This window comes from Taudactylus pleione, unplaced genomic scaffold (genome assembly GCF_031769625.1).
Source record: "Taudactylus pleione unplaced genomic scaffold, aTauple2 ptg000040l, whole genome shotgun sequence".
Classification (NCBI taxonomy): Eukaryota; Metazoa; Chordata; class Amphibia; order Anura; family Myobatrachidae; genus Taudactylus; species Taudactylus pleione.
Window position 1 is genome coordinate 1,923,933 of NW_028284442.1, and position 27,669 is coordinate 1,951,601.

The 27,669-nt window shown below is 40.8% G+C and overlaps 1 protein-coding gene and 1 pseudogene across 1 annotated transcript in view; one reads left to right on the forward strand and one right to left on the reverse strand.

The window, feature by feature from the left end:
- Nucleotides 1-807: 807 nt before the first annotated feature.
- The window catches only part of LTA4H (leukotriene A4 hydrolase), a 48,042-nt gene continuing 21,180 nt past the window's right edge, over nucleotides 808-27,669 (reverse strand). Inside the window, exons 7-19 of the mRNA XM_088454354.1 lie at nucleotides 25,762-25,834; nucleotides 23,692-23,832; nucleotides 23,195-23,218; nucleotides 21,003-21,073; nucleotides 19,364-19,475; nucleotides 18,491-18,635; nucleotides 16,952-17,055; nucleotides 16,760-16,830; nucleotides 14,646-14,700; nucleotides 14,466-14,561; nucleotides 11,868-11,950; nucleotides 1,857-1,961; nucleotides 808-1,103 (exon numbers count right to left, since the gene is read on the reverse strand). Of these exons, the coding sequence (XP_088310480.1) occupies nucleotides 986-1,103; nucleotides 1,857-1,961; nucleotides 11,868-11,950; nucleotides 14,466-14,561; nucleotides 14,646-14,700; nucleotides 16,760-16,830; nucleotides 16,952-17,055; nucleotides 18,491-18,635; nucleotides 19,364-19,475; nucleotides 21,003-21,073; nucleotides 23,195-23,218; nucleotides 23,692-23,832; nucleotides 25,762-25,834 (1,198 nt within the window). The 3' untranslated portion in view covers nucleotides 808-985. The remainder of the gene's footprint in view (nucleotides 1,104-1,856; nucleotides 1,962-11,867; nucleotides 11,951-14,465; nucleotides 14,562-14,645; nucleotides 14,701-16,759; nucleotides 16,831-16,951; nucleotides 17,056-18,490; nucleotides 18,636-19,363; nucleotides 19,476-21,002; nucleotides 21,074-23,194; nucleotides 23,219-23,691; nucleotides 23,833-25,761; nucleotides 25,835-27,669) is intronic.
- LOC148538313 (U6 spliceosomal RNA) lies at nucleotides 7,545-7,645 on the forward strand (annotated as a pseudogene).

Here is a 27,669-nt window from a genome sequence, read left to right on the forward strand (position 1 = left end):
GATGCTGGCTTCCCGCTTGCCGGTTATCCCTGGTGGTCTAGTGGTCCCACGGGTTATGGGGGGGGCCCGCCGCCACTGCCAGCAGCCTCCGGTCTGTCCCCAGGACCGGAGGCTAAAGGACTGCATTTTAAGGTATTCCGCGCGCCGCCGCTAGCCAGCGACGCGCGGCTTACCTGAATCCCCGGCGACTCCGGCAGCAGTCCTGGGAGGTAGACAGAGTCCGGCTAGTACGGACTCTGTCCTCCTGCCGCGATCCCCAGATCAGTACTGGCGTCGCGGCGCCAGTCGGGGATCAGAGCGGCAGCGTGGGCGTCTGTACAGACAGCCCTTCGCTGCCGTCTGTAGTAAAAAGAGAAACTAAAATAAATAAAATCTATTAGAAAATAAAAAGCTTCTGGGGGCTGCTCCTGCAGCCCCCCTGCGCGGTGACCGACTCCGGCTGGGCACCAACTTACACTGAGGTGCCTGTGGCTCGGGATATAGAGGACACAAGTGCATCCTGGGAGCTAAAAGCTTAACTGTGTGGTGCCCATGGATCCTGATCCAGCTATATCCCCAAGGTCAACCCTGTGGACCCCCTATGGACCCTGAAGTAGAAAGGTGGGTTTTTAGTGTATGGCCCTATGAGTTTAGATTAGAAGCTAAACTGAGGGAAAGGATCAGTCACTGTATGGCCAACGACTGACGAAAGGAGAGGTAATAGTATTCTATACACAACACTATCAATTATCTTTCTTAGATACGTTATACGTATTAGTGCTTGCCATGCACTGGTCAAATAGCCTGAATAAGCACACATCCACTCAATTCAAATTTCAGCTGCAATTTTTTATTGTGGCATTCTGCATGGATAACAATCTTTATTAAGTGTTTTTTTTTTTTTTTTTTTCGGTCGTGGGTCGACTTCAAATGAAGGCAAAAGTTAACATAAGGTTTAGCCTAAGCTTTCATCCCTAATTTGTGCATAATATACATTGATTCATCATTAGGCAACATGTAGGTCTTTGGTCACCAGCATTTCCGTCACTGGATGCATGAAGGATCTGTTCTTTATAAAAGTTTGAATTGCTTGATCCTGAGCTTTGTCAAAGTTATAGAGCTCCCTAAAAAAGGAAAAAGTACACACCTGGATAAGTAGTTCCAGGCTCAGATACAGTATTCATGCTCTTAATGCATTTGCTTCATTATGTCAATATTTTAGTAAATACAAATATAAAGAAATTCGATTTTTTTTTTTTTTTTAAATACAACTTACAAGTCAACAGGTGAATCTACATAGCCATATAACAAGAAACCAAATAAAAATGTAAGTTTCCCAGCTACAGTAGCGATATCTGAAAGCCATATGGATTACGGGATACCAAAAACTGCTGCTACATTACTCGGTTTATAGACATTTTATCCTGAAAACACTATCAATCAAACTCCCGGTAATAGGAGTGTTGAGTCGGTCAGTAATGTAATAGACTGGATTGTGCAGAGGCATGTAAAAATAAATTATAATAATAAAATGAAAAATCTGTCAAAGGAAAATAAACTGTTGGGTCTTTATTCTCCAGGCTGATTTACAGGGAAATGTTAATGAGCAACATATTCACTGTCATGGTATGTAATGGTTGGAAATAGAATATGGCACACTTTTTCCATATACCTCTAATCTTTAGAGTAAGAAAAGATAACAGATGTGACCGAAAAATAACATGCATAAGTCCAATATTTTTAGGCTTATCCTGAAATGTAAAATTGTATGATTAAAAAAAAAAAAAAAAAACAAGCAATGAGGTGTAATGGCATTGAGTAATATTTTTGCTATGAAACAAGATCGCCATTAGAGTGATCAACATCCAATGTCTTACCGATACAAAGGACGAGTAAATTTCATCCGTCCCTGCTCGGTTGCCATTTTTAGAGCCAATGGAATTACTTTTTCCCATTTTGCTCGAATACAGAGACGCAGCCACCTGCAAATTGTAACAGATAGGGTTTTCATTACTTGGGTTAAGTGACATCCTGCAGTATGGGTAACTGGGCAAGAACATGTAGAAGAATCTGAATATGGAAGGCCAACATAATAAAAATAAACAAATCGTAATTAGAAGAGGACGCATTAAATTAAACAACTTTTTAAATACTAATGTTCACTAAAACAAGGAATTGTGGAGATTCCAGCCTCCTCTACTGTTGCTCAAAATGCATTCCAGAGACAGCAAAGTATATCATCTGTAGCTGATTAGAACGTACTGTCTTACACCATACAGACTCAGAGACATATCACTCTTGTTGATACATAGTCCATCACCATGGTACACTATACGTGGATAACACAGTGGACTTTAATGATCATACAAATACTTGGTGTGCTGATACATCACATGTAGAACGAGGGAAGTCGATCACCGTTTCACATGTAAGTCAGAGGCACACTAGGGTTATATACATACATACATTTGCATATTAGATCAGGATTAAAGGGGAAAACCTAAATATGTAATTCTTGGGTGTTTAGTAATCGTTTAATTTAATATAGTGACTAAAAAAAAACAATAAAGGGCATTAACTTAAAATAAGTGAAAGATCTATAAATATGGATCTCAAACATGGATTTTGGGGACATAGTATTTGTGGTAAATAGTGTATATGGTTCATATTATTAGAGTAACATGCAAATATGTCAACAATTAAAGATAAGAGGTATATACATTCATTCATTTTTCTTAAAATATTTTTATATATTCTATTTATTTTTAGTTCTATTTACTTTCTTATTATTATGATTCATGTATATCTTATTTAGCAAATTAGAGGACTATTTATTTTATTTTTGATTATAAATTATCTTTAAAGATTATCTGTTTTTACTTGTAAACATTATAGTAGCACAAGCTTCTAGATAAAAACAACAAAAGAGGGATAGAAATACAGTATGAAGTATCAAAAGGAAAAAGATTTTCTGTCCAACCATCCAACTAGTTGATTGGTTGGAATGAAAATCTGGTAACATATGGGAGTAACTGATGATCAGCAATTTGCTTCTAAATGCCAGAAAACAGGTGGAAATGGTCGTCAGACAAGTTTGTTAAATGTTTGATCTAAACAATTTGTTCAAACCGTATTTGTCCATTTTCCGGTGTTTGGGAGCAAATTGCTGATTGTCATTTGCTTTCATACCTTACCAGATTTTCATTCCAACCAATCAAGTAGTTGGATGGTTGGACAGAAAATCTTTACGTGTGTAAGCACCTTTAGCAAAATAGACGTTTTATCTTTGACTCAGGTGTTACAGATCTAATTAGACCTTGGTGGACATATAAGGAGGTATTGGAGCCTCAGATCTTCAGCCTTGAAAAAAGTCCCAGCATTCTAAGGGACGAAACGCGTTGACCTTGAGAGAAACTATCTCCCCCTTCCGAGAGAAGGAGTAACCCGCGGCAGCAGCTGAATTTTACTGTGCGCACTGCCAACTATATACCCGACTTCGGTCATTACTGTGGCACACCATGAAAGCCCGCTGTCCAGAGAGAGAAGAATGAACCGTTGGCGGCAGCAGAATTCTACTGTGTGCACTGTCAGCGCTTCCAGCCGCCGCTCTCTGCAGCAACCACAGTACCCATCATACGACTCCCTGCAGCGTGACCTCACTACTGTAGAAGGGCTCGCTACCAACAAAAGTATAAGAACTATTGGGCTGTGTTAATACGATGTTTAAGTCAGACTGCATTATACCTCTCTCTGAATGATTGTATTGGTATATACATATATACTGGGATGCCAGTATTATATGGACTGTGTTCTTAGCAGCTATGGAATGCTTAATTTACTTGCCGAAGTTATTCTGAAATTAGCAACATATTGCTACATGGTGTCTATTGAGACATAACCACAAATACATCCAATTATTAGATTAGTAAGTCTGTGGTGCAACATGTGACTCTTGAAAGCACATTTTTTTTTAACAATAATTGTTTCATGAGATGATTGTTTCTACATATAGATATATATATATTTTTTTTTAAGAGTGGATACATATTAATACTGATAAAATTTATATTTAGTAAAATTAATCAAGCCTCCTGTTTTAGTGAGAAGTTTTACTCTCCAACTTTAAATACCATTATTAGTACCAGCGCAGTAAATATTTTTTCCACTGTCTTACACCGTAAGCAGCAAAATGACAACAATGTTTTTTTGGATGAGGTTCTGTAAAGTGATGTTTGAATGTCAATAAGGCTACAGAAATTGGCTTTGTTTTTTTTTGAAGGAGTTTACCAACAAAAGTTACTTCATTGCTCTCAAACCGTAAAATAAAGATTGTCAATTTTCTGGTGCTGGCTATCTTTTAGCATGTCCACTGTTTTCTTGTAGATGGTTCTGAACCATCGCTAAAATCAAGGCAGCCTCAATGTTTTAATTGACCCTCAGGACATCAGCAATTCCTAGTGAGCTAATAAGCTGTATTCTAATGAATATCAACACTGATCATGAAAACTATAACCACTGGGTGCGGGCAACCTGTACTCTTTAATTGGGAACTGCATCAAACATTCTAAACAGTGGAGAAGAGGACAAGTGGTGAAGTTGCCCATAGCAACCAATCGGCTTCAAGGTAGCATTTATCAAGCACATTCTATAACATGACAAGTAGATGCTGACTGGTTGCCATGGGCAATCTCCACTCTTTATTAGGTTTGATACATTTCCTCTAAATTGGTGAGGCATCACCAGCATTCCACCAGACAGTAATGTGCCTATAGAAAACCATTATGAGCTGATGCCTGCTAGTAGAATGTTTACCGTGCATCCATAAAGTATTCACAGCGCTTCACTTTTACCACATTTTGTTATGTTACAAGATTTTCTCAAGGCATAAATCTGGGGAATAGTACAGAAAAATTATCTGCTGCTTTGAATGTCCCAATGAGCACAGTGGTCTCCATCATCCGTAAATGGAAGAAGTTCGGAACCACCAGGACTCTTCCTAGACTTGGCCGGCTGTCTAAACTGAGCGATCGGGGGAGAAGGGCCCTAGTCAGGGAGGTGACCAAGAACCCGATGTTCACTGTCAGAGCTACAGTGGAGAGAGGAGAACCTTCAAGAAGGACCACCAGCTCTGCAGCAATCCACCAATCAGGCCTATATGGTAGAGTTGCCAGACGGATGCCTTAGTAAAAAGCACATGACAGCCCGCCTGGAGTTTGCTAAAAAAAGGCACCTGAAGGACTCTCACAGACCATGAGAAACAAAATTCTCTGGTCTGATGAGACAAAGATTGAACTCTTTGCAGTCAATGCCAGGCGTTATGTTTGGAGGAAACAAGGCACCGCTCATCACCAGGCCAATACCATCCCTACAGTGAAGCATGGTGGTGGCAGCATCATGCTGTGGGGATGTTTTTCAGCAGCAGTAACTGGGAGACTAGTCAGGATAGAGGGAAAGATGAATGCAGCAATGTAAAGAGACATCCTGGATGAAACCTGCTCCAGAGCGCTCTTGACCTCAGTCTGGGGCGACGGTTCATCTTTCAGCAGGACAACAACCCTAAGCACTAAGCCAAGATATCAAAGGAGTGGCTTCAGGACAACTCTGTGAATGTCCTTGAGTGGCCCAGCCAGAGCCCAGACTTGAATCCGATTGAACAGAGATCTGAAAATGGCTGTGCACCGACGCTTCCCATCCAATCTGATGGAGCTTGAGAGGTGCTGCAAAGAGGAATGGGCGAAACTGCCCAACGATAGGTGTGCCAAGCTTGTGGCATCATATTCAGAAAGACTTAAGGCTGTAATTGCTGCCAAAGGTGCATCAACAAAAGTATTGAGCAAAGGCTGTGAATACTTCTGTACATGTGATTTCTTTGTTTGTTTTTAAATAAAATTTGCAAAAACCTCAAAAAAAATTTCTCCTTCATCCACTAGGGGACACTGGAGTTCAAGACAGTGGGGTATAGACGGTGGTAGAGTAGAGCCTTGGCACTTTAAATAATTTAGAAGTGTGACTGGCTCCTCCCCCTCTATGCCCCATCAGCCCCAGTTTAGAAAATGTGCCCGAGAGAGCCAGTAGCACATCAGGCTGTCTCCAGCCTTTTCATATATTTTTTATCTTTAATTTTTTATATACAATGAGGACAGGCAGATTGCTAGCTGTGGCAGTCTGCCTGCTACGGGGGAGCCGCCGGGAAGGCACCGCCACGGCTACTGCAGTCTGTGTCCGGTGACCCTATGGAGGGGGCACACATCATGGAGTCATCGGACCCTGCAAGGACCCGCCACAGCTGACACCGGCTCGTGTCCGGGTTTCCTTGCTGCCCCCTCAGCCCAGCATCCCGGCCGCAGCAGCCTGTAAGTATACCACTGCTCCTGGTTAAGCAGGAGCAGTGGAGACATAGCTGGGCTCAGTGACCTGCCACGGCTGTCACTGTTAGGAGAGACCCGACATCCTCCCCCCGCATCCCCCGCACCTCCTTTCACTGCACTGAGTCCCTCCTCGTGGTACTGGGAACTCAGTAGCGGTGTTAAGGGGGCAGACAGCTAGCGGGGGCAGTGCTCATTATCGGCGGCCATAGCTCAGCCTGCGCCCATAGCAGCTGGTGTTTGTCGCGTCCTGCACACCAGCGGCGCCATCAGTATTCGGGCTCTGAAGCGCGGCCCTCAGTAATTGCAGCCGCGCCGAGACATACGGCTACTAGCAGCTGTCAGTATTACACTCCATGCTGGCTTTTCCTCCGCCAGGAGTTGTATTATTAAAGCTACAACGCTGCTGGGGGTACTTATATTATACAGTGTGACAGCAGCGGCTGTCTCACACACGCTTGGTTCCCTCCTCGATACTCAGAGAGAGAGAGACCGCTGCACCCCGCGCTCCCATAGCAGGGAATTACAGAGCGTGTACAGCACGGCTCCCCGCCCTCGTTTTTCTTTTACAGTGGAAAACCGCGTCCTTCTGCTCGTAGGAAGGCAGTGCAGTATGGGGAGCTTCAATGCTAGACGCTGTGCTAATAGGAGGAGGGCTGCCACATATAGTCTAGAATGGCTTTCAGCCGGCGCGCACAGTCACGTCCCTGCGGGTCCTTCATTTAATTTTATGTTGGGTATGCATATGTCTATGCCTGCTCTCCTCACCACTCTGAGAAGCACTGTAGTGGCTATAATTGTAACAAAGTACCATAGGAGCGCTCACATTTTGAGTATAGATACAGCTACACCACTGTGAACTGGAAGCTGACAGGGGCGATACAATAATCAGTAATATGGCAGCACATAGACTATTACAAATCTACCCTACTCGGGAATGAGACGGTGCTCACTGCAGCAACACGTGCTGTTTTTTTCTCCCAGTGTACATTAGTTAAGTATATGCACTAAAGCTTATGTTCTACAACCCGGTAGAATCCCGGTTGTGATAGCGCTACAGTAACATAGTTGGCGCTGTGGTTAGCCTTGCTAGCTCCATACTGTGTGGGATTGAACACCAACTTGTTTGCTATTTATATGTCGCAGGCTGGCATGGTGGAAAAACACGTGCCCTAATCCTGCGTATGGTGAAACCTCAAAGTGCTTGCTTCGGCAGCACATATACTAAAATTGGAACAATACAGATTACATGGTCCCTGCGCAAGGATGACATGCAAATTTGTGAAGTGTTCCATATTCAAACGTAGCAGAAAGATCCTGCCCCTATGCCGTAGCTCACAGCCGTCCACACGCGGCACATGGTGGTCTCCCTGCGTGGAGGTAAGCGTGTGTGTGTGTGTGTATATATGTGTATATATATATATATATATATATATACATATATATGTATGTATGTATGTATGTATGTATTTTATACTAAGCTCTGCTTTATAACATACTGTATACATGTCCAGAGTGAACTCTGTCATTGCCTCAACCAGGATCTTGAGTCAGTTCCTTACATGGCTAGCTAACTATTGCTCATGTTCTACTTTAAAGTATTATCGTCACCTATTATTCTGTTATGTAGGTACGTGTATGCATGTATAGATATATATGTACAATGTATCGCTTCTTGTCCTTACCTCAAAGACAAGGGCAGGATCTGTTATCAGTTTTATGTCTGATATCTAGCATATTTAAAAGGTAAGATGCTGTGATTGGAAGCGGGAATGACCCGATGCGATCGTTTGGAACAATAACTGCTTTACAGAATTGTATGTTATATATGTCGGTGCATATATATTATATATAAATATGTATAAAATAGGTATAGCTACAATTCCACAGTCTTTAGGTGTACCTATAATTCCAAAATTAATTATAACAGGCTAGCCGTGGACCCGGTTAGTACCCAGAGGGGATGTCACCTGGGACCAGGAGTTATAGGATATATATTTATTCTTTGGTGCTCGCTTCGGCAGCACGCCAAACAAAAAAAAAAAAATTATTTGGAAAGCTGGATTCTAAAGTCCAGTATACAAATTATTAGGTGACTCTATAGATTAGAGTCCTGTTATAACACTTAAAGTGTGACTTCTAGTTCGGGACCCTATATATGTCCTGTGGCCTTCTGACCACACACGTATGAAATAATAATTATTTATTTATTTATTAACAGTTTCTTATATAGCGCAGCATATTCCGTTGCGCTTTACAATTGTAAACATTGATAGAACAAAACTGGGTAATAACAGACAGATATATAGGTAGGAAGGCCCTGCTCGCAAGCTTACAATCTATAGGGGTATTTGCATTAATGTTCCTGGGGCATTAGGTGTCTAGGTTCAGCTAATGTTGTTCTAGGGAGGCATTCTGTCTCGCGACAATATCTAAGGCACCCCTTTTCGGGGGGGCATATTCTTTATAACTACACTCCAGTGGCGCACTTGACAGCGCCCGGTAAGTACTTCAAGAACCGATGCACAAAATATAAGACATTAAGAATGCAATATGTTAAGTTCTATGTCAGTTCTTATCACCTGGTGCAGGAGTCTGACAAGTAAACTTAATCTGTTGTACTAACTCTTCCTTTCAGAGAGATTGACTTCCCATGCCACTATGTTTATGCAGTGTGTATGTGGCTGTCTATACTAATATATTCCCATCCTTTGAATATTTCCTAATAAGCGGGAAACCTGTTTCCACCCTAACTGAGGTTATGACTACAGATATATCCCTTCTTTTATTGGGATAACATACACATTCTATGTACAGGTACCCTTCTCGGTATAAATTCCAGTGTCACAGAGTGACCAAGCTTTTTCAGTAAGATGAGTCTTTGAAGCAGTGGGCCCTAGGTACATTTCCTATCAGAACATAGGAAATCCAGGTTCTATTCCAACCTTGGGGCTTATTTGGTTAATTTCCAACAGACTGCAGTTACTGCTCCTATGCCTGAAGGTAGGAGGGCTGCCCACTGATATAGACACGGTTAGGCCTGGGTTGTATTGTCTTGGTGGGCATCAAGTAAATCCTTGACTCTGTGGTTCAGTTTTATTGTTTGTTTCAAAATATCCCTATCGTTGTGACTTATAATGTCAGGGGTCGCTGGTGGTGATCCATCATCACATATATGATATTCTATGTGCACCTTGTCCGGTACAGGGTTTCTGTCTCTTTGGCTAATACTTGCTGGTCCATTATAAGTGTTAATGTAAGGATAATTACAATAGCAGACTGTTTTTTGGGGGGTATGTTTTCTATATAGGTACATATCCCTAATGGAACTAGCATGTGGTCTTGTAGGACCTTCATATCTCCACTAACACTCTGCTAGTATTTACAGTATTTTCTACTGCAACATCTCCAGACTGACGTCCACACTGTAGAACATTGGTTCTTAGTCTACCGATGCTATTCTCTATACCTGACAAGGCTGGTTTGGGGTGAGATGGAAAAGGTCAGTGTAATTCTGCATAGAGTCCAGAGGGTTTCTGGTCGCTCACAGGTAAGCGGGCTTACTCCTCTACAGCTTCGAAAGATGCGCCTATTAATGCAACCTGACGTTACACAGCCTTTATTCTCCCTTTCGCACCCAAGCTGCTGTCCTAGCAGCCATCTGCTCTTTTTTGGTACCTGTTCCTATCAGTTGACCCTACACTTTAGAGCTTTCCTGACGTGTGGATTCATAGTTCCAACATAGAGATTAGTGACAATATTCTACTAAAATCTGTTGGGGTTCTGGACAGTGGTGCATCTATGGGCTAGTGCACACCCTTACATTAAGATGTGACAGTCATTATTCCATGCAGGAGGCCTGGTTGTTTTCCTGTTCACTATCTATTGATACTTTAATTACACTTTCAGGTACTTACGGGTACCTTCAGGGTTGTCCTAGTGCTCTCGCCTTGCCTTTGGGAGGCTTCCCCATATTGGTAGCTCGCTCTACCTGTATGGCTGTTGCATCCGTGATTTTTTAACTGCTAGGCTATCCCGGTTGTTTTCCGACTATGTTCGTGCCAACAGCTGTACTGACTACGCACTTCCATCACGTTGGAAGTTGTTGTTTGGGGTTTGTTACTATGGTTTTCTTTTCAGCTGCAGGGTTCCTGTTGCTGTTTTATCCCTGTTTACAGAATGGGTTATACCGATGTTTAAACCTCTGAAAGGAGTTGTATTCTCTCGACGCCACATCTGCCTCATGCCCAGTGGGATCTCCACCAGTTGGAGACTTTTATGATTTTACCCTTCCACTGGTTGACAACCCTGTAATTAGTGGGACCTCCAGAATGGTCTGGGTTGACTGTTCGGCCGTGGCTTTGCCTCAATGTATACTCTTGTTAGAGAAGTCTGTGGACAGCTCAGCTCTGTATCTGTAGATTAGTATCATTATACATATATCTATATGATTTTGCTTTTGTCCAGCACTGCGGAGATTCTGATGTCTGAGACTGTTGCATCCTTCTGTTTCAGACTCTGTTACGGGTTTCTCAAGTTTGTTCTCGTGTTACCGCCCTTCTCCTATTTTTGGGACTCTCTGCTACCAACGGCCTTGGTTGGTCTGTTTTCAGCTGAGATTACGGTGTTCTGTCTGCTGACAGATTCTTGTCTGCTGTTGTCCACTAGATTGCTGTTTTGTTCCATTCGACATACGTTGTATGTGGGGAAATTCTGTGGCTGTTTAGCGAGGAGTTTTGATTGTCTCCTCTGCTCTACGTCGCTTGTCCCCTCAGCCCTTGCTTTTCACTTGGGCCTCCGGGTTCTTGGCGGTCGCCGTTTCGGTTGCCCGCTGGGTCGGCATGTTCTCAGCGCTTCCCACCCGGGAGGTTGGCTTTGGGACGTCCCCACTGTCTTGAACTCCAGTGTCCCCTAGTGGATGAAGGAGAAAACAGGATTTTGGTACTTACCGATAAATCCCTTTCTCCGATTCCACAGGGGACACTGAACGCCCACCCAGCGCTGCGTTCCTGCCGTTTTGTTTGGTTTATTATATGGTTGTGTGACTGCATGGGTTACCTGCAGTGGGTTCCACTGTGCTCCTTCAGTCGGTCTTGTTACTTTCTGTGGATTCTCCTTCTCCTCGTTTCCTGTTGTCCTCTGTCTCCTCTCGGGCTCAGTTTCTTAAACTGGGGCTGATGGGGCATAGAGGGGGAGGAGCCAGTCACACTTCTAAATTATTTAAAGTGCCAAGGCTCTACTCTACCACCGTCTATACCCCACTGTCTTGAACTCCAGTGTCCCCTGTGGAATCGGAGAAAGGGATTTATCGGTAAGTACCAAAATCCTGTTTTTACACGTCATTATGGGGTATTGTGTGTAGAATTTTGAGGACAAAAATGAATTTATTCCATTTTGGAATAAGGCTGTAACATAACAAAATGTGGAAAAAGTGAAGCGCTGTGAATACTTTCCGGATGCACTGTATACAGAATATAGTAATTCAACTCAATTACTTGGTTACCTCTCTTTGCTTTAACATACCTGAATAGAATTTCAGAGTTCCTCACTGCATTGAAGTTGTACACCTCTTGCATATGGGTAACATGAGACACAGGCAATGGGTCCTAAAACCAGAGTAAATCAATAGTACTTCAGTTCTGGACAAGCATTTTACACAGCAACGGAAAACAAAAATGTGGCCCATACAGACGGTTAGAGAACCCATCACCACACAAACAATAATTGCTGGTCAGTTCACTTTTTATGCATTCTTTAAAGAACCATCGGTATACATTTCTTTTAAATACGCATAAAAAAAATTTAATAAAATAGACGTCACCTTTTTGGTTGGTGTCACTCTGCTTTTTAAAATAGTCAGTAAAAAGCAGTAGATACATGCTGTTAATACTTGGCACTATAGTCTATGGCAGGCCTGGCCAACCTTTGGCTCTCCAGCTATTATGAAACTACACATCCCAGCATGCCCTGCCACAGTTTTAGCATTCCCCAATAGCAAAATTGAGGCAGGGCATGCTGGGACTTGTAGTTTCACAACAGCTGGAGAGCCACAGGTTGGCCAGGCTTGGTCTATGGTATCTGCTCTTGGCTGGAACAGCTGCTTCCAACATGCCATGTGGTAAATGTATACTAGACCTTTGTAATTTATCATAATAAAAAGGTGGTGTAATTGTGTAAATCAATTTCAAGGATTCTTTAAAAGAAAAAAGCTATTAAAAGTATAAAACAAAATGCCCCCATAATTCTAGATGAATAAAAAACAAGCCTTAAACAAATACATTTGTGTTCAGTTTCAGTGGAAGTACCAGACTCAGCAGAACAAAAAGGAAAAAAACTAAATCTCAATGTCTTTTTTATGAACAACTGAACAAGTAAAAAGGCATTAACATTAGCACTTCACTATATCACAAAATTCCACAAACGTGTTAGCTGATCAAGACACAGTGTAAAAATGTCAAACTTAAATTAGCGTGGTGTCCAATGTCTCATGTAAGAAGAAGGAAAAAAAAGAGGGGGGGATAATAAGTGTTCACAATAAAAATGCTCTCACCAATAAAATTTATAGTGATTACACTAAAGATTCAGTGTTTATTCCAAAATATTGTGGAAATAGTCTTCTCAGAGCAAATCGAAGGAAGCATTGTGTGAAATACCATGTCAGATGGACCCTCCTGCCAAATAAAATCGCTCTCTAAACAGCCACATAAGGTCATCCAAAATAAGAATCTTAACTGTAAGGCAAACGTCAAAACAGAAGTAGGGCAATTCCTTGTGTACACCCCCAAAGTATCCCTGTACAATCAGATTAACATGCATACTTTGAACAGATTGAAATCTCCTTAATAAATGATTATTATTATTGTAAATTACTCATTGTGCAGTGCTTTACAGAGAACATGTAAGTGCTACATAAAACAACTGTTAACAGATAAATGAGTAGTGGCATTCTTTACAGAGGAGACATAATAAAGACTTCTAAACGGAAACAGATTGATGGTAAGGCCTGGCTTGTTGTATATATGTGGTGGGATGCACTATACTGAAAAATGCAGTGTGACCGAAATCGCTGTATGCAATTAGTTTTCCGGAGCTTAGACCCATAAGGCAACGCCACCTAGAGCCTTAATCGCTGACTTACCAGAGAAGGATCCAATAGTCCTTTGCTTAAATGTACATGCATACGGCGTTACTAAACGCTGCTATGCATGTGATCAGTGGCAGAATGCATCTCAGCCTAATGCGATGTATGACACACAAAACTTTGTTTTAAAAGAAAGCACTTATCCTGGGAATTGAATCTTAAATGGCTCCATATCTGCAATCAGTCATCAGCAAATTGGGCTTATAAAAGGTAATGTGCCATCAAAATAGTACCAAATATAAGGTAACAGGAGTAGGTGACAAACATAAATCAGGGGCTAGATTTATAAAGTGGTGGATTTTGTAAGCCGCAGATTCTCAGCATTTTGTAGCTGAAAATTTAAAGTGGCCTCACATTCAGTGGTAATGCGGGCATGCTTCACACTGAATGCAGCTTTACATCTTCAGCTCCAACCAACCGAGAAGCAGTGGCTTACAAAAGCTGCCGCTTCATAAATATAGCCCTAGGACTCCCAAATGGAATCAAACTTGTCTGCTTTTCCTTGTATTTGTAAAGTAATATAGGACTGAACTGGACTCATCTTAGCTCACACTACCTCTGAAGAAGTTGAATTTGGTAAACGAAAAGTGTTTCACGATTACCTATCTCAGACTAAGATTTACACTGCTTCCAAAAATGCCTCCTGTTTGGTTGGTCTCTGTCGAGGAATCCCATTAATAGGACGTGAACAGAATGACCAGCCACTCTCCACGCCGCTGCCCCTCTCCTCTACTATACAACTTTTATTGTAGGTTCTATCTTTGGGTAAAATTGTGTAGATATTTATTTGCACTGTCTACCTAGCCTTGTTCTTTCCACTTTACATAATGCCACATTGTAGTGTCCCCAGTTCACATTATGCCACATTGTAGTGCCTCAAGTTCACATTATGCCACACAGTACCCCAATGCTGGAGTCATAGTAATAGAAAATTGAAACCTAGAGAACACATTTGTAGACTATAGAAATCCATCACTTACCTTAAGAAGCAACAGTGTGAGGAACTCAATTTGCTGATGGGATGATAATTCTTTTATATCAGCGGCAGTGAAGGAGTTCAAGTCACTTTCCTTGGCCTAGAAACACAATAGCACATTGGTAATGCTCTGCAATCTCATTTCAAATGACTTAAATTGGTAACATGTACATGTTACACTTACCTCCATCCATCTATTGCTGAGTGCAATGCAGGAATTGGCCAGAGTCATGTCATACCTACAACAGATACAAAAAAAATTTAACAGCAGGAAGAAAATCAGTTTTAATAAGGTCAGATGGAGTTTTACATGATTGCTGTACACAACAGAAGAGGCAAGGTCTGCTGGGTGTCATATTTGCCCACTTGGACGACATTAAACACTGCACTCTACCTTCCGCACTGACTGTAAGAGGAGAGACTACAGGCAGTCTATTTAAGTGACATTTTTAATCTCCATGGTTACTTGATTAATTGCAGAAGTAAAACAAAAAGTTAGGTGAAAAAATTGACTATTAAAGATAAGGACAGGGCTTCCAATGAAAACAGTTCATGGAACCCACGTGCATGAAAAGAAGCCTAAAATGTATATTCAGAATCCAATCTAGAAGTTCAGAGTTACACTATGGGCCAGATTCAAATAGGCTTGATACCTTACCATGTATTACAATCTGGGTGGGCACCTGCATATTCACACTTGGGATATCAGTATACTGCCGAAGCTTTTGGTAATAAAGTATCCATTCCTCATTCATCAGTCTGAGACTGTGCTGATAATATAACACACTTATGGGACTTGTGGTTCCTTACATACTTCACAAGTCATTTGTTCATTTAACTCTTTTGATGCCTCTATCGGAATCCTGAGGACATTAATTGGCTTCTATATTGCAAAATAATTTTGGCAGCGTGCTATACTTTTAAAGGGGTATCAATGCTATTATTCAGAATCCTAAACTGATTTTCTTAAGTGAATATATATTTGTAGCGATTATTGCAGATTTAATATTTTTACATGTAGGAGAAATATTCGCTAAAGTTGCTTAACTTATCAATAGCTTGTCTCGACATTCTATTTCTGCCATACCTATCAATGTGGTACTTCTTATGAGTGCAGTTCCCTATACATTCTTTTTTAATTTATTTTATTTGTTGGAGTTTATTCACAAATCTATTATTGGAACTAGCCGCTATTTCTGCATATTTAATTACTCTATTACATTGGAAAGTGTTACCTTGGTTTAGATATTTAAAGTATAAATATATATATTTTTTAAATTATTATTTATTTTATTAAATTTCTCCCAAACTTAGCATTAAGGGATTTGTGTGTGCTGTGGATTGCTTGACAAATTCTGAATATGTAATAATATCCTTGCTCTCTTTGGTGGTGTATCCCTTACAGGTATATAAGAACAGTCTTTCTAAGCAGAGATCATTAGTTTCTTGTTTTAGCACACATGTGTTTCCAAACATATTATTTTGCTCCATATTGTTTTAGTTCTGGTTTAGCACACCCTTGTATTTTACCTCTCTCTCTCTCAATTTTATCCTGCCTTCTGTGTGTGGTGCTCAACAATCCCCTTCGAAAGCTCCCCTTTATCACTTTGAATTTCTATATAATTCAGCGATTTTCTCTACAGTTTAGTGATTAGTGCTCTCCTTGCTACTAATCATATAGGGGTGGAATCTCAGCTGCACACTGCTGTGACTGCTTTAGAGTCTTTTGCTGTAGTTGCATCTGCAACTTTTTACCAATGCTAGTAAAAGCCCGTCCCCTGGTGTACAAGTGTGCTCCAGCCCCATGCCAAGTGCAGACTCTACGTCAGAGTATGGCCTTTAATGTGAGCGATTAAGCATCTGAGTTCGCAACTAGTTATACGACAGGCTCATAAGACAGTAATTGTCCGTGCGTTTAAATAGCCACCTCCCAGTCACAGCCTAGGAATGCCCAATACATTTCTGAGGTAGTGCATCTCAATAGCTACTGTGACTCTGTACACACACACCATGGCGTGCATGCGCTGTGTGACTTTTTAGTTACTAAGACGCATGCACAATGGAAAAACATTGACTATTTGTGTGATTATAAGCATTGCATTGAATTCGGAATTGGTTACAAATTATGTGCACCTACATGACCAGGGAAAGCAAAGTAGTACTCACCTGCCCAACTGAAATCTTTCCAGGTGGACATGTTCCTTTAATATTGGTAAAATACAGTCATCAGATAGATGTCAGGAGAGTATATTTTACTATGTCTGTTACATGAACCCAGGAGAGGAGGAAATAACTCACTTTGGCTGAACTGGTGGCATACCAGGAGTATGCATCCACCCGTTCCAATCAACTTGGTCAAGAATTTCCACCTGCATAAAAAGCATTATTAGCAACAATAAAACTAGAGTACAGTAGTCACAATGTGAAACATATGATGTATTCAAATTCTGGGTCATCTAAAATTTAATAAAAGGTTCCATATTTTCCTACCTTGTCTTTGAAATATGAATACAAGAACTTCTTCCATTCATCTGTATCTACAGTCTTATAAGCAAACGTCTGTATGTAAGTTTTCAAAAACCCCAAGAAAACATCTGGAAACATAAATAATCGAAACAAGTATTTATTAAAAAAACATTTTTAAAAATGAAAGCTGGTCTAAAGTATTTGCTTTTCTACCAAATCTTCCCCCGGGATATAGTCATACACCATATCAATATTACCAGAGATTGACAGTGATCAAACAGCATCAAACTATATAACTGTGTGATGGATTACGTGGGTATTGGGTATTGCAACATAGTGATGTCTTTGCTACAAGAAATGTTTAACTCCTCTTCAACTTTTATCAAGCTTAGTGGAAGCAGTTTACGGTTCTATTGTACTTGCCAAACAAAAAACAATGGTTATTTGAATAAAAGGAAAAGTGTGTACCACTGGTATCGATCTTCAGACAATAAAAGAAAATAATAAGCCTAATGCACAGATCCACATTTCCATTGCACATTGGATTCATGATCACAGTTTAATATGATCATCATCAAAACATTAAAAATCATCAATGACCTATCATAGTGTGATGTGCAGTGTATTTGTGGTTCCACTGCAGGACAAATAGATAACTTGTTGCATACAGATAGTGGAAGTAGCACTGTTTTGGGTTGCATGAGAATGCAGACAAGTTGTGAGCAATGTTCTCAAGACAGCAATTCCTAACGCATCTATAAGCTGCATACTGAGGATTATTGGTTCAGCCCACAGAGTGATTCCCACCATTGTATGTAACTATCTAGTACTCTATAAAATGGTCCACATGTATATTGAGGAAACACATTTGTCATTTGCTGAATAATTGTACGCAACATTTTAAAAATATTTGTCAAGTACTATCCATGGATCTGCAAGAAATTGTAGCTAAATCTGATTAAATATATGTTGTACAGGAGGATAAACTGTGTTGCATGGTTAGCAGGCATATATGTTTTATGTTGCTGCATAATGCTACCAACATGGCAGTATCCAATCAGCAAAGGCTAAGCCTGCAACACTCAGTTACAAAATGGTCTTATTATTACACTATCAATTGTATCAGTTTTACATGGAGTTCTCAAAATCTATATCTCATATTATATATATATATATATATATAGCTATTTTCAAAAGGCAGGCACTCGCGGACTACATAGGCTTAGAAAAAAACTAATGCTTTATTGCATTAGCGCTAATGCAATAAAGCATTAGCTTTTTCCTAAGCCTATGTAGTCCGCGAGTGCCTGCCTTTTGAAAATTATATATATATATATATATATATATTTCTTTACTTCAGTTCCACTTTAATATTTGAAAGCAAATCTGGTCTGATAGTTTAACCCCCCACCTCCCCTCTGCATGGTCTATGGACCGCTGTTAGCTAGAAATAGGAGCCGGGTACGCTCTAGGTAAAAGGCTGCACATGTGCTGGTAATAATGTACAGCGTGGAATTGAAACGTGACAACTACATAGTAATACAGTTGCTAAGAACTACAGACCTGGTCCTCCAAGAAGCTGTTCAAGGTAGAACAAAAGGGCAAATCCTTTTTCATAAGGAACAGAGGAGAATGCTGCATCCACATCAACGTCGTGTAAATTGGGGACCAGGTTTGTGAGGGTATTGCTGGCGCCAAAGGTGTTGACCTGCAAACAAATAACAGAAATCGCACAGAATGTCACAGCTTCTACATACAAAGGCTCAGATATCATGTGCAGAAAAAGTCATGTTTTGGACTTGGTAAAATCCATTAGACAAGACCTATTTGCCCTGAAACTAAAATGTAGTCATTCCTGTAAGGTTTGATATATATATATATATATATATACACACACTTATCTGTACAGTAACTACCAAGATTCTGAGCGCGTTGCAGTGACCTCGATTTCTCCTGCTGCTTCTCTTTCAGGGGCCGTTTGGAATGGGACATGAACAAGTTCTCTAAATTCACTTATTTTACATGTAAAATAGAGTTTAGAAGAACTGGCATATAACAATTATACTTTGCATACTGTATACCACCCAACCATCCTGATTTCAGCAGGAAAATCCCAATTTGAGGTCTCTGTCCCACCATCTCATACAGGACAGCAGGGTCTTGATCTGCCTGACATTTGGGAGGCATGTCCCATTCAGAGAAGAGCAGCAATGAATGGGTACCATGTGCACCTGCCACTCATGCACGTGGCATAGAGCTTTCCAGCACTGTGCCCAAGCCCTCTGTCCCAATCAACCGCAACACTGTCTATATGCTGACTAGTAACCCACAGACTCCATACATCATAATACAATGTCTATGTGGCATAAGCTCATTATTACATCTAGCTGACAGGTACAATAAAGATTACAAACTGAAAAGTAGAATCCCACATACCGAATTTTGAAGTTCCTTCCATCCACCTAAAGCCTTGAATTGCCGAAACTGTTCCCCATAGAGGAGTCCATCAATTCTCCTCTCCAGATAGACTGTGTGTCCTTCATTTAACCTGACAAACAAAACTTCAACACATTATCTTTGCCTCAAGGACTTAAATAAAAAAGCACAATTTACTAATGTGAGAGTTTTTGGAAGTGGAGATGTTGCCCCTAGCAACCAGAGTCTAGCTATTATCTTCTAGAAGGTGCTAGTTAAATGTTAAGTAGAATCTAATTGGTTGCTATGGGCAACATCTCCACTTAAAAAAAAACTCTTGCTTTAGTAAATATACCCCTTAGTATATCCAGGTCTTACTAAATCTCTAACCAAGGGAAAAACAAACAATCAGGAAAAACCAGTACATAGAGGGTCTGATTCAGTACAGATCGCAATAGCGATTACGCAAGCAGTCTCACTGCAATGATGTGCTAATCCTCTGCGATCGCTATGCCGTCGCAGCACAACATAAGGACGCCCACCTTACCTTACCCACATCAGCAATACTTTGCAAGTATGCTAAAACATCGGTAACAAAGTACCATCGCAGGCTCACGCACTCTTGCACACGGTCTGACCTTACTCAGAAATTGCTAACCTCATCGTGCGCAGCGAAAGCCCAAGCTGCGCATGGCATCGCAATGGCCAATTTATGCACGCCCCTGCAACGGCATTCAACTGCACTGGCACGCCTGCATTTCGCCGACCCCCTCCCCCACATGGTACTTCCTGTCAATCACTCTGCGATGGGTCTGCGTACTCACTGCGATGCATACGCATGTGCAGAACGCAGTCACAGTTGTGATCCTTACTGAATCAGGCCCCGAATCCCTAGGTATAAAATACTTGGTTGCAGCCACAGCACCTCCCTGCACAGAACGCCAAGCATGCAGCGACTTGTGAATGATATGCAAATAAGGATCCCGGAAATGTTTTACCCAAAAACCTTTACGATTTAAACACTGAAGATATTACAAACATACTGTACACAGGTGGATCAGACAATGTGCAAATATTGATGTGAAATATACATTAGAATCTCAGAACAGCAAAATGTAATGATAATAGCAGTTTCTGTAGTTTCCTGATAGGGCCTGAATCAGGGGTGGATGCAGTCGCTGCTTCTACTGCGACTATTTACAGAACGAGACTGTCTTTATGCTAATGCCACAGCCGATGGAATCCATACAGACACGCCCACCAGCTGTTGTGCTAGTCCGCCTCGTTGCATCATCTAACATTGCACCAGCCCTATGGAGACACAGAATGTCTCTCTGAACATGGCGGCTGGAATCAGTGCAGTTGCTGACCACGATATGCCCGCATCAGGCCAGCCCCTCAGGAACATGCACTGAAACTCCAGCTCTCTGTGTCCACATTCACTCTGCATTATGCTTCGGTAACCATCCAGATACATGCACTGGCTGAAAACATCGGTCACTTCCATCCAACATCGACACTGCATCCACCTCTGTCAGGCCCTAAATGTCACTATTACAGAAAGCTCATCTGATGTATCACGCCATATGACGCACTGCTGTAATATATGTACTGTGTATGATACAGCCATGTATGGAGGATAAGGGATTTCCAGACATACCAGAAGTTTTCCCAGGTTTTGTTTGTAACCAAGTTTCCTGTCCAGCTGTGTGAAATTTCATGTGCAATGACCTAAAAGTTAGATGGGCAAAACTTAGATTCCTGAAACAAATAAAAAGTAATCTAATAATACTTTTTGGAATACAGATCACTAAACATTGATGTGTGCATTGAAAAAAAAAAAAAAGTTGTCACTTAAGTCATCATTGTATTGAATATAGTGTAGTTACAGAATACATTGCTTACTGTATATTAACATTCTGTGACGGTTTCATTCTCCAATGAAAGACATTTCCTTGCCATCTGTGGGGTGTTTGAACCAACTGCAATGAACTATTAAATACATTTGAAGCCATTTATAGGAAGTGGTAATAATGACTCTTCTATTGGTAGAACCGGCGCCAAAAAATGACCTTCCCTATTCCAAAGTCATCACATGAAGTTTTGGAATGTTCTCCTTCCTTTAAAAAAGTGAAGCAACCACTTCCATTAGATTCAGCTAGCTCCTTCTGTGACAGGGCATGGATCTTTATCTTCACAGGTGACAATATCTGTTATATTAGTGCTGTGCTGTTAGCCACACCCACACTCGTCAATGGCCAATCCATTTCATTGGAATTGTGCACTGCATGGTTCACTGTTTTTTTTCACCAGTTAGAGGGTGAACTTACTCTATCCCATCCAAGTGAGGAGTTTTATAAACCGACCAAAATAGCGGCACTTTGCCCCATAAACAAGAATGTGAGTGATGGCATAACGCCTCAGGATGCACCCTCATTCCATAGCACCCGACATTAACCTATAGCATGTACCACAGCACGTGTGGAGTATGGGGGAAAGGGGAACCCAGCCCCATCCACATATATCAGTAGATATTCAATTAGTCTCTATTAATATGGGAAAAAGCAGAAAGTCCCCGGTCCCCACTCACCGCCAGACAATTAAAATGAGCAGTGTGGGAGACCACTTTTGTTTGGCTGGCAGGAAATGGGCACCCTGCACACTCCCTTCTCTCATCTAGCAGCAGAGAGCAATATCTATTTCTCTGGATTTCTTATACTCTTCCCCCAAACTGGGCTCCAAGGGATCAGGTACACCAGTATTATTCAAATAGCATTTGTGTCATTACCTATTCCAGTTTCATTGACAAAGGGAATTAGGGAATATTATACTGGGACCATTGAGCTGGCATTACAGTGGGGAGGAGGGCTGCAGATAAGGGGTACAGATCAGTTTGTTAATATGTGGGAGATTTTTTCAAATCAATTTAATTGGTACGAATTTTCTAAATTTTTCCAATGAGATTTGTACATGTAGCTTTCGTTACAGCCAGGGGCATATTGATGGCATATGAACCCCATATAAAGCACATGCATCTTCATATGGGAACTCCACTTGTGTTTCTTGAAGCCAATGCCATGCCAGCAAGTAAGGGGCTCTAGGGTAAGGATTACTAATGGGTAATCTTTAGTAAAAATAATGACATCACTCTCAATAGACAAAAAAAAAAGTGCATCTAAATGGGAATACATGTCCTACATAATTGGCTCAATGTAACAAAAGGGGTATTTTGTTTACAGTAGTTTCTTCACTCTAAAGCAACAAAAAATTAAAACAATAGCAAAAAAAAAAAAATCTCTATTGTGTAGTGCTTTAAATATAAAATAATACTAGTGAAGTTGATAATTTTTAAAGGATGGGTATAGAATCCTGGCGGTCAGCATCCCGATAGTCAGAATCCTGAACACATTAGGTAAGTGTCCTAATCTTAAACCTCTCCCTAACCCACCTTTCCCGCAGCCGAACCCTCCCCCCTGCAGCCGAACTCTAACCCTGCCCCCAGCAGCCTAACCCTAACCCCCCATCCCAGCCTAACTCTCCCCCTAACCCTGATACTAATTGTCGGGATACTGGCGGTTGTGAGTTTGAGCCCCACTTCCCCACCACCCGGATGGTAACAACATCCCATATTTAAGTGTTTTAATGGAGAGGACATGAAGATTAAAAAAAAAAAACAACATTTAATGATAATACAATTTTAGACTGTAGTGACTGATATGGAAGATATGACAGGTTTGTACTGTATGTTATAAGTACACAGATATTTGATTTATTACATATTGGTAAATTGTAGTCTTCATCAGAGCATGTGTTAAGCTGACCCGTCATGATAAGAGAAAAGGAGATACTCACACTTGCCAGAGATCGATCACCAGCCTAGAATACAAAATAAGGCAAGACGGGATCACATAAAAATCTGTGCCTGTCCTCTGCCTAACATCCTAGTATATTATTTCCCGAACTGCACTTGTCTGCCATGTACCCATTGTAAACAAGCAGAAGGATGCAAGCAAAGTAAATTATTCAGTTTAGAAACATTGAAATACATTCAAGACCTATATGGGGAACAATAAATACACAACACAAGTTCTGTGAGGTTATTCCCGGGAAAGGCCAAGTATAAATGGATGACATATTTGAAAAACAGACTACCAAATGTAGCGATATTGTTTCAAGCAAGCGACTCCTACCAGTACTAGCAAATACGGCTTCATAATGAGCCTATTGTTTTATATACCTTGCCAATTTACTATTCAATAGATACAAGTAAGATAATTCTAGACTTCTGTGCAAAGACTGCCATCTCAGCTAATAAATGTCCCCAGCACTGCCATGCACAGCACACTTACCAGCACAGTTGGAGTTACAAAGGTTAGGCATGGGTTCTCCATTCCCCCATATGGGAATGATGGAGGTAAAATAAGAAGATCATATTTCTCCCAGACATAAGGGCCAACCAGATCTTCTGCATATTTCAGCATTTTCTCTGTCTACATTAAAAAAAAAAAAAAATAATAAATTTAGTCTGTTACTACCTGTACTTAAAGCAAATAAATTTCTATTGGAACATTCCAATTCAAATAGATCAGATTAACAAAATAAAAATATTTAATTTTGCGGATTACCTCTCAAAAACAAATTATAATAATGGATCCCAGGTATTTAATAAGGGGCACTTGCTGATAAGTAGATTACAGTGTTTCTAAACACAATGGCAAGACCATTATGTGCAATGTCTAGGACGTCACACCAGGCAGCGGACATGAGCATGTAACTGCTGCTATACTCAGGGTATCCTTAAGTCAGTGCAAGGGTTATACAGACTTTGCCAAAAAACATCTTAACGTATGTAATGCTATATTTGACTTTTATGGGCATACTTACCAACTGCGATCTAGAATTATTATTGTCAAAGCTGAATAATTGAGTGAGACAAGTTCAGTTTAAAATTTAATCGCAGCGACGCCATCTTGCGAATGGCCACAAGACTCCATTTTGGAAATGAGATCACAAGACACCATTTTGTGTGGTCAGCATTAATTCAAGTTATAACACATTAACTAAGAACAGATGGCAATGTTTTTGTTAACACCAAGGGCAATGGGAAAAAACAGCTTTCTAAGTAGAAGTAAATAAGGAGAGACAATGGGTATTTTTACATACAAATTGGGAATCCCGGGATGCAGATAAAGTATAGTTGTGGCAATTGTAATATAATATCTACACAATTGGATTTGCCTGAATTCTAGACAAGATGGCTCTAAATCCCATAGTTTGAGGTGATAATACATTTGCACTTCACACAAGTGTCTGTGAGAACAAAAGAGGTTTTGTTTTCCTTTGAACACAGCAGGTGGGGGCCTGCTGACAGAGGGCATGTGGAATTACAACCCTCAGCCATCCACACTGCTGGATGTTCACTTCGTGTATGAGAGATTATGCACTTAAATCTCACCCATTAATAACTAGCGTCCTTATATCAAACCCCGAATACCCACACACTACATATTCGCACATAAGGTTCCATAAGCATCAAAATGTATGATTCAAGTTGGTTAAGTTAGTTTAAATGCTAAGAAATAGAGGTTTTTGATATCTAAGGTATTACATATGATGGGCAAGGTATGTTTGATCTCGTTCTGATGCCTACGCTTTTTACAGAATCCCGGTGTTATCGGTGGAGAGATCGCATCATGCAAACTCAAGTTATGGATCGCAGAACTTATAAGCAACAAAATGTTTTAGTTGATGGAATGTTACAGGAGGCGTTACCAGAAAGACCCCGGCTGTTAGAGGCAGGAAAAGTCTATTTGAAACAACCTGTTAAATGTGTCGTTACAAATGCTCCTCCTCTGGGAACCAATGAGATCAGCAGGAAGTTTCCCCTTTGTCCTGTTTCAGTCTGGGGGGGAATAAATACATGTGTCCAAACACTGGTTTGGCAGTTCATGCTGAATTTTGGGTGAGCTGAGGATATCTAGTCAGAAGTCTATCTCTGGATCCAGAGGCGCAGCGTATGTATAACCGTACTTGGTCTGTATTATTTCCTTTTACGCCTAAATTATGTATGTATAGATTGCGTGTAACTGACTGTACTTTTACCTGAATAATACTTGTGCGTTGGAACCACAAGATTCCACTCCTGTCTTTATTTGCGGTCATACTGCGTACGCAATTAGCGTTGTCTTAGAGGTTTTTAGGCAGGGTTTTGTCTTAGAGGTTCTAGGCAGGTGAATCTTAAGAGGTTTATAGGAAGGAATATATTAAAAGGTTTATTTACAAATTTAACATTATGTACTTTGTTTATTGCAGATCAGTAATTAACTTAAGATTCTATTAAATAAAAAAAAACTTCAAAAAGCATCACTCACTGACATCAGTAAAGCCCAAATACCTAAAATAAATTGTATAGGACCAACCTCGCCAAATTCGTAGACAGAGGCCTTCAGCAGCTCTTTCTCAGTCCATACTGTTGTCCTAGGGCCAATCTTTCTATAAAGAAAAAAAACATAAGTACAAATCACCAGCAGTGAACATTAGTTTGGGGATGTGATAACAACAGAGGCATGCATTAGTGGTCATCTGTCACTCCCTGTAGGGCAATGTAACTAACATAACTATGGCATATTAATTCCTAAGCAGTAGTGCAGAAAAGTATCATTATATAAAAGGCAGCTTCTTTGTCTATCTCCTTGGTACAAATATAAAGTGAAAAAAGCCAGAATATAACCATATTTTAGACTTTTTAACAGCACTGAGCTAGAGACTGCGTCCTTCTCACTGTTCTGCTAACTTCTTCTCTTCGACACAGGGGTGCCACATGCAATAATTAAGCAAACAAACAGTGTGCCATGATGATTAGGGTAACATATCAAATTGCTGGTAATCCTGGCTGTCTATATTTATAGATTGTATGGTTACAAGAGGAAAGCTCAGTGACTTTGAAAGAGAGGTGAACGAAGCTTCAGTGACTAAGACCATTCAACTTGCAGATGGTTCACTTGATGTCTAAAGGTGATAACTGTGATACCACTGGTTCTGACAGGAGCCAATGGACATTGCAATATAGGAGGCTGCCACCAGGTGGAGCAGTTATCTGCCAAAACTGAGACAAGTCAGCAACAGGACAGTGTGTTTGTGGTTGCACATTCGCAGTTAAGATCAGGAGACGCCGAGGAGCGGAGTGAGCTGCAGAGACTGGGCAAAGCATTAGCGCTGAAGTGGTGTGGTCTAGAAGCAGCAACTGTATACCAGCTGATGGTGTGCTGAGTGACCGCTTCAGAAGAGCCAGCTGAGACTGAGAGCTGGAGACAGTGTATCAGCACTGGGAGCTGCAGTTGATATTCGTAGAGGCTCCGAGTGAGTGAAAGAGCTATATAAAGGGAGACGTTCCTACTGAGCTGTGGCACTACTGAGAATTGCTTAGGAGCAATTGAGTACTGTTACAGATATATTGCGAGAATGTATGAGACACTAAGAATTGACAGGTACTGAGATCTGGCATATTTCAAGTACTGTGCAATCCTGATATTCATCTTGTTTGAGCCACTAGAGAAGCAGTTCCTAAGTTTATCAGTGTAAAGAGCAGCAACCATTTTCTGAATATGAAGCAGAGTTAAAGAGCACCTTGGAACAGAGTTTATTGCTACTGCACAGTGCTGAAGACAACTGAGATCTCTTGCAAGTGAAACTTTATTGTGCCTGGTCATTGAAAATCAAAGCAATTGTGCTTTGGAATCAGGTTAAAAACAGCATTAGGTGCTAAGCTTATTGCTATTACCAATTGTGGATTACAAAAACATGCAAGTTAGGTCAGTGATCGTCTAGCAACTACTGCTCCAAATGCACTTAGCGGCAATTGTCCATAATTAAAAAGTCTCCACTGACTGCAAATCCCTACCTGTGGCTCAATCAGCCAGTTCATTCAGGAAGAGCTTCAAGAAGCGTTCCTAGAGGAGGATACTGTAGTCTGACTGCATCACTGAACTTGCAAACGTTCAATACCAGTGTGAGGATCAAACAGCACAGACAATGCACTGCTGAGCAGTGGAAGGAAGGTGAAGAATCCTTTACTATGTTCTTGACAAACATATAAGCACACGTGGCTGCATCCTAAAGAAATTTACAGTACTGTTGTGGGGGATATTTTTCTGGCAAGGTATAGATGCAGTCTTCCCTTAGAAAGTAAGATATATACTATTAGCAATTGACTGATCATCTTCGCCCCAGGTTGTTGCTTTGAGAGGAAACTTCAAGTGTAATTATCCACATGAGCTGCAATCATTGTTTCCGGTTTTGGGTGGTTGTGGGATTTTTTCAGTGGGCGT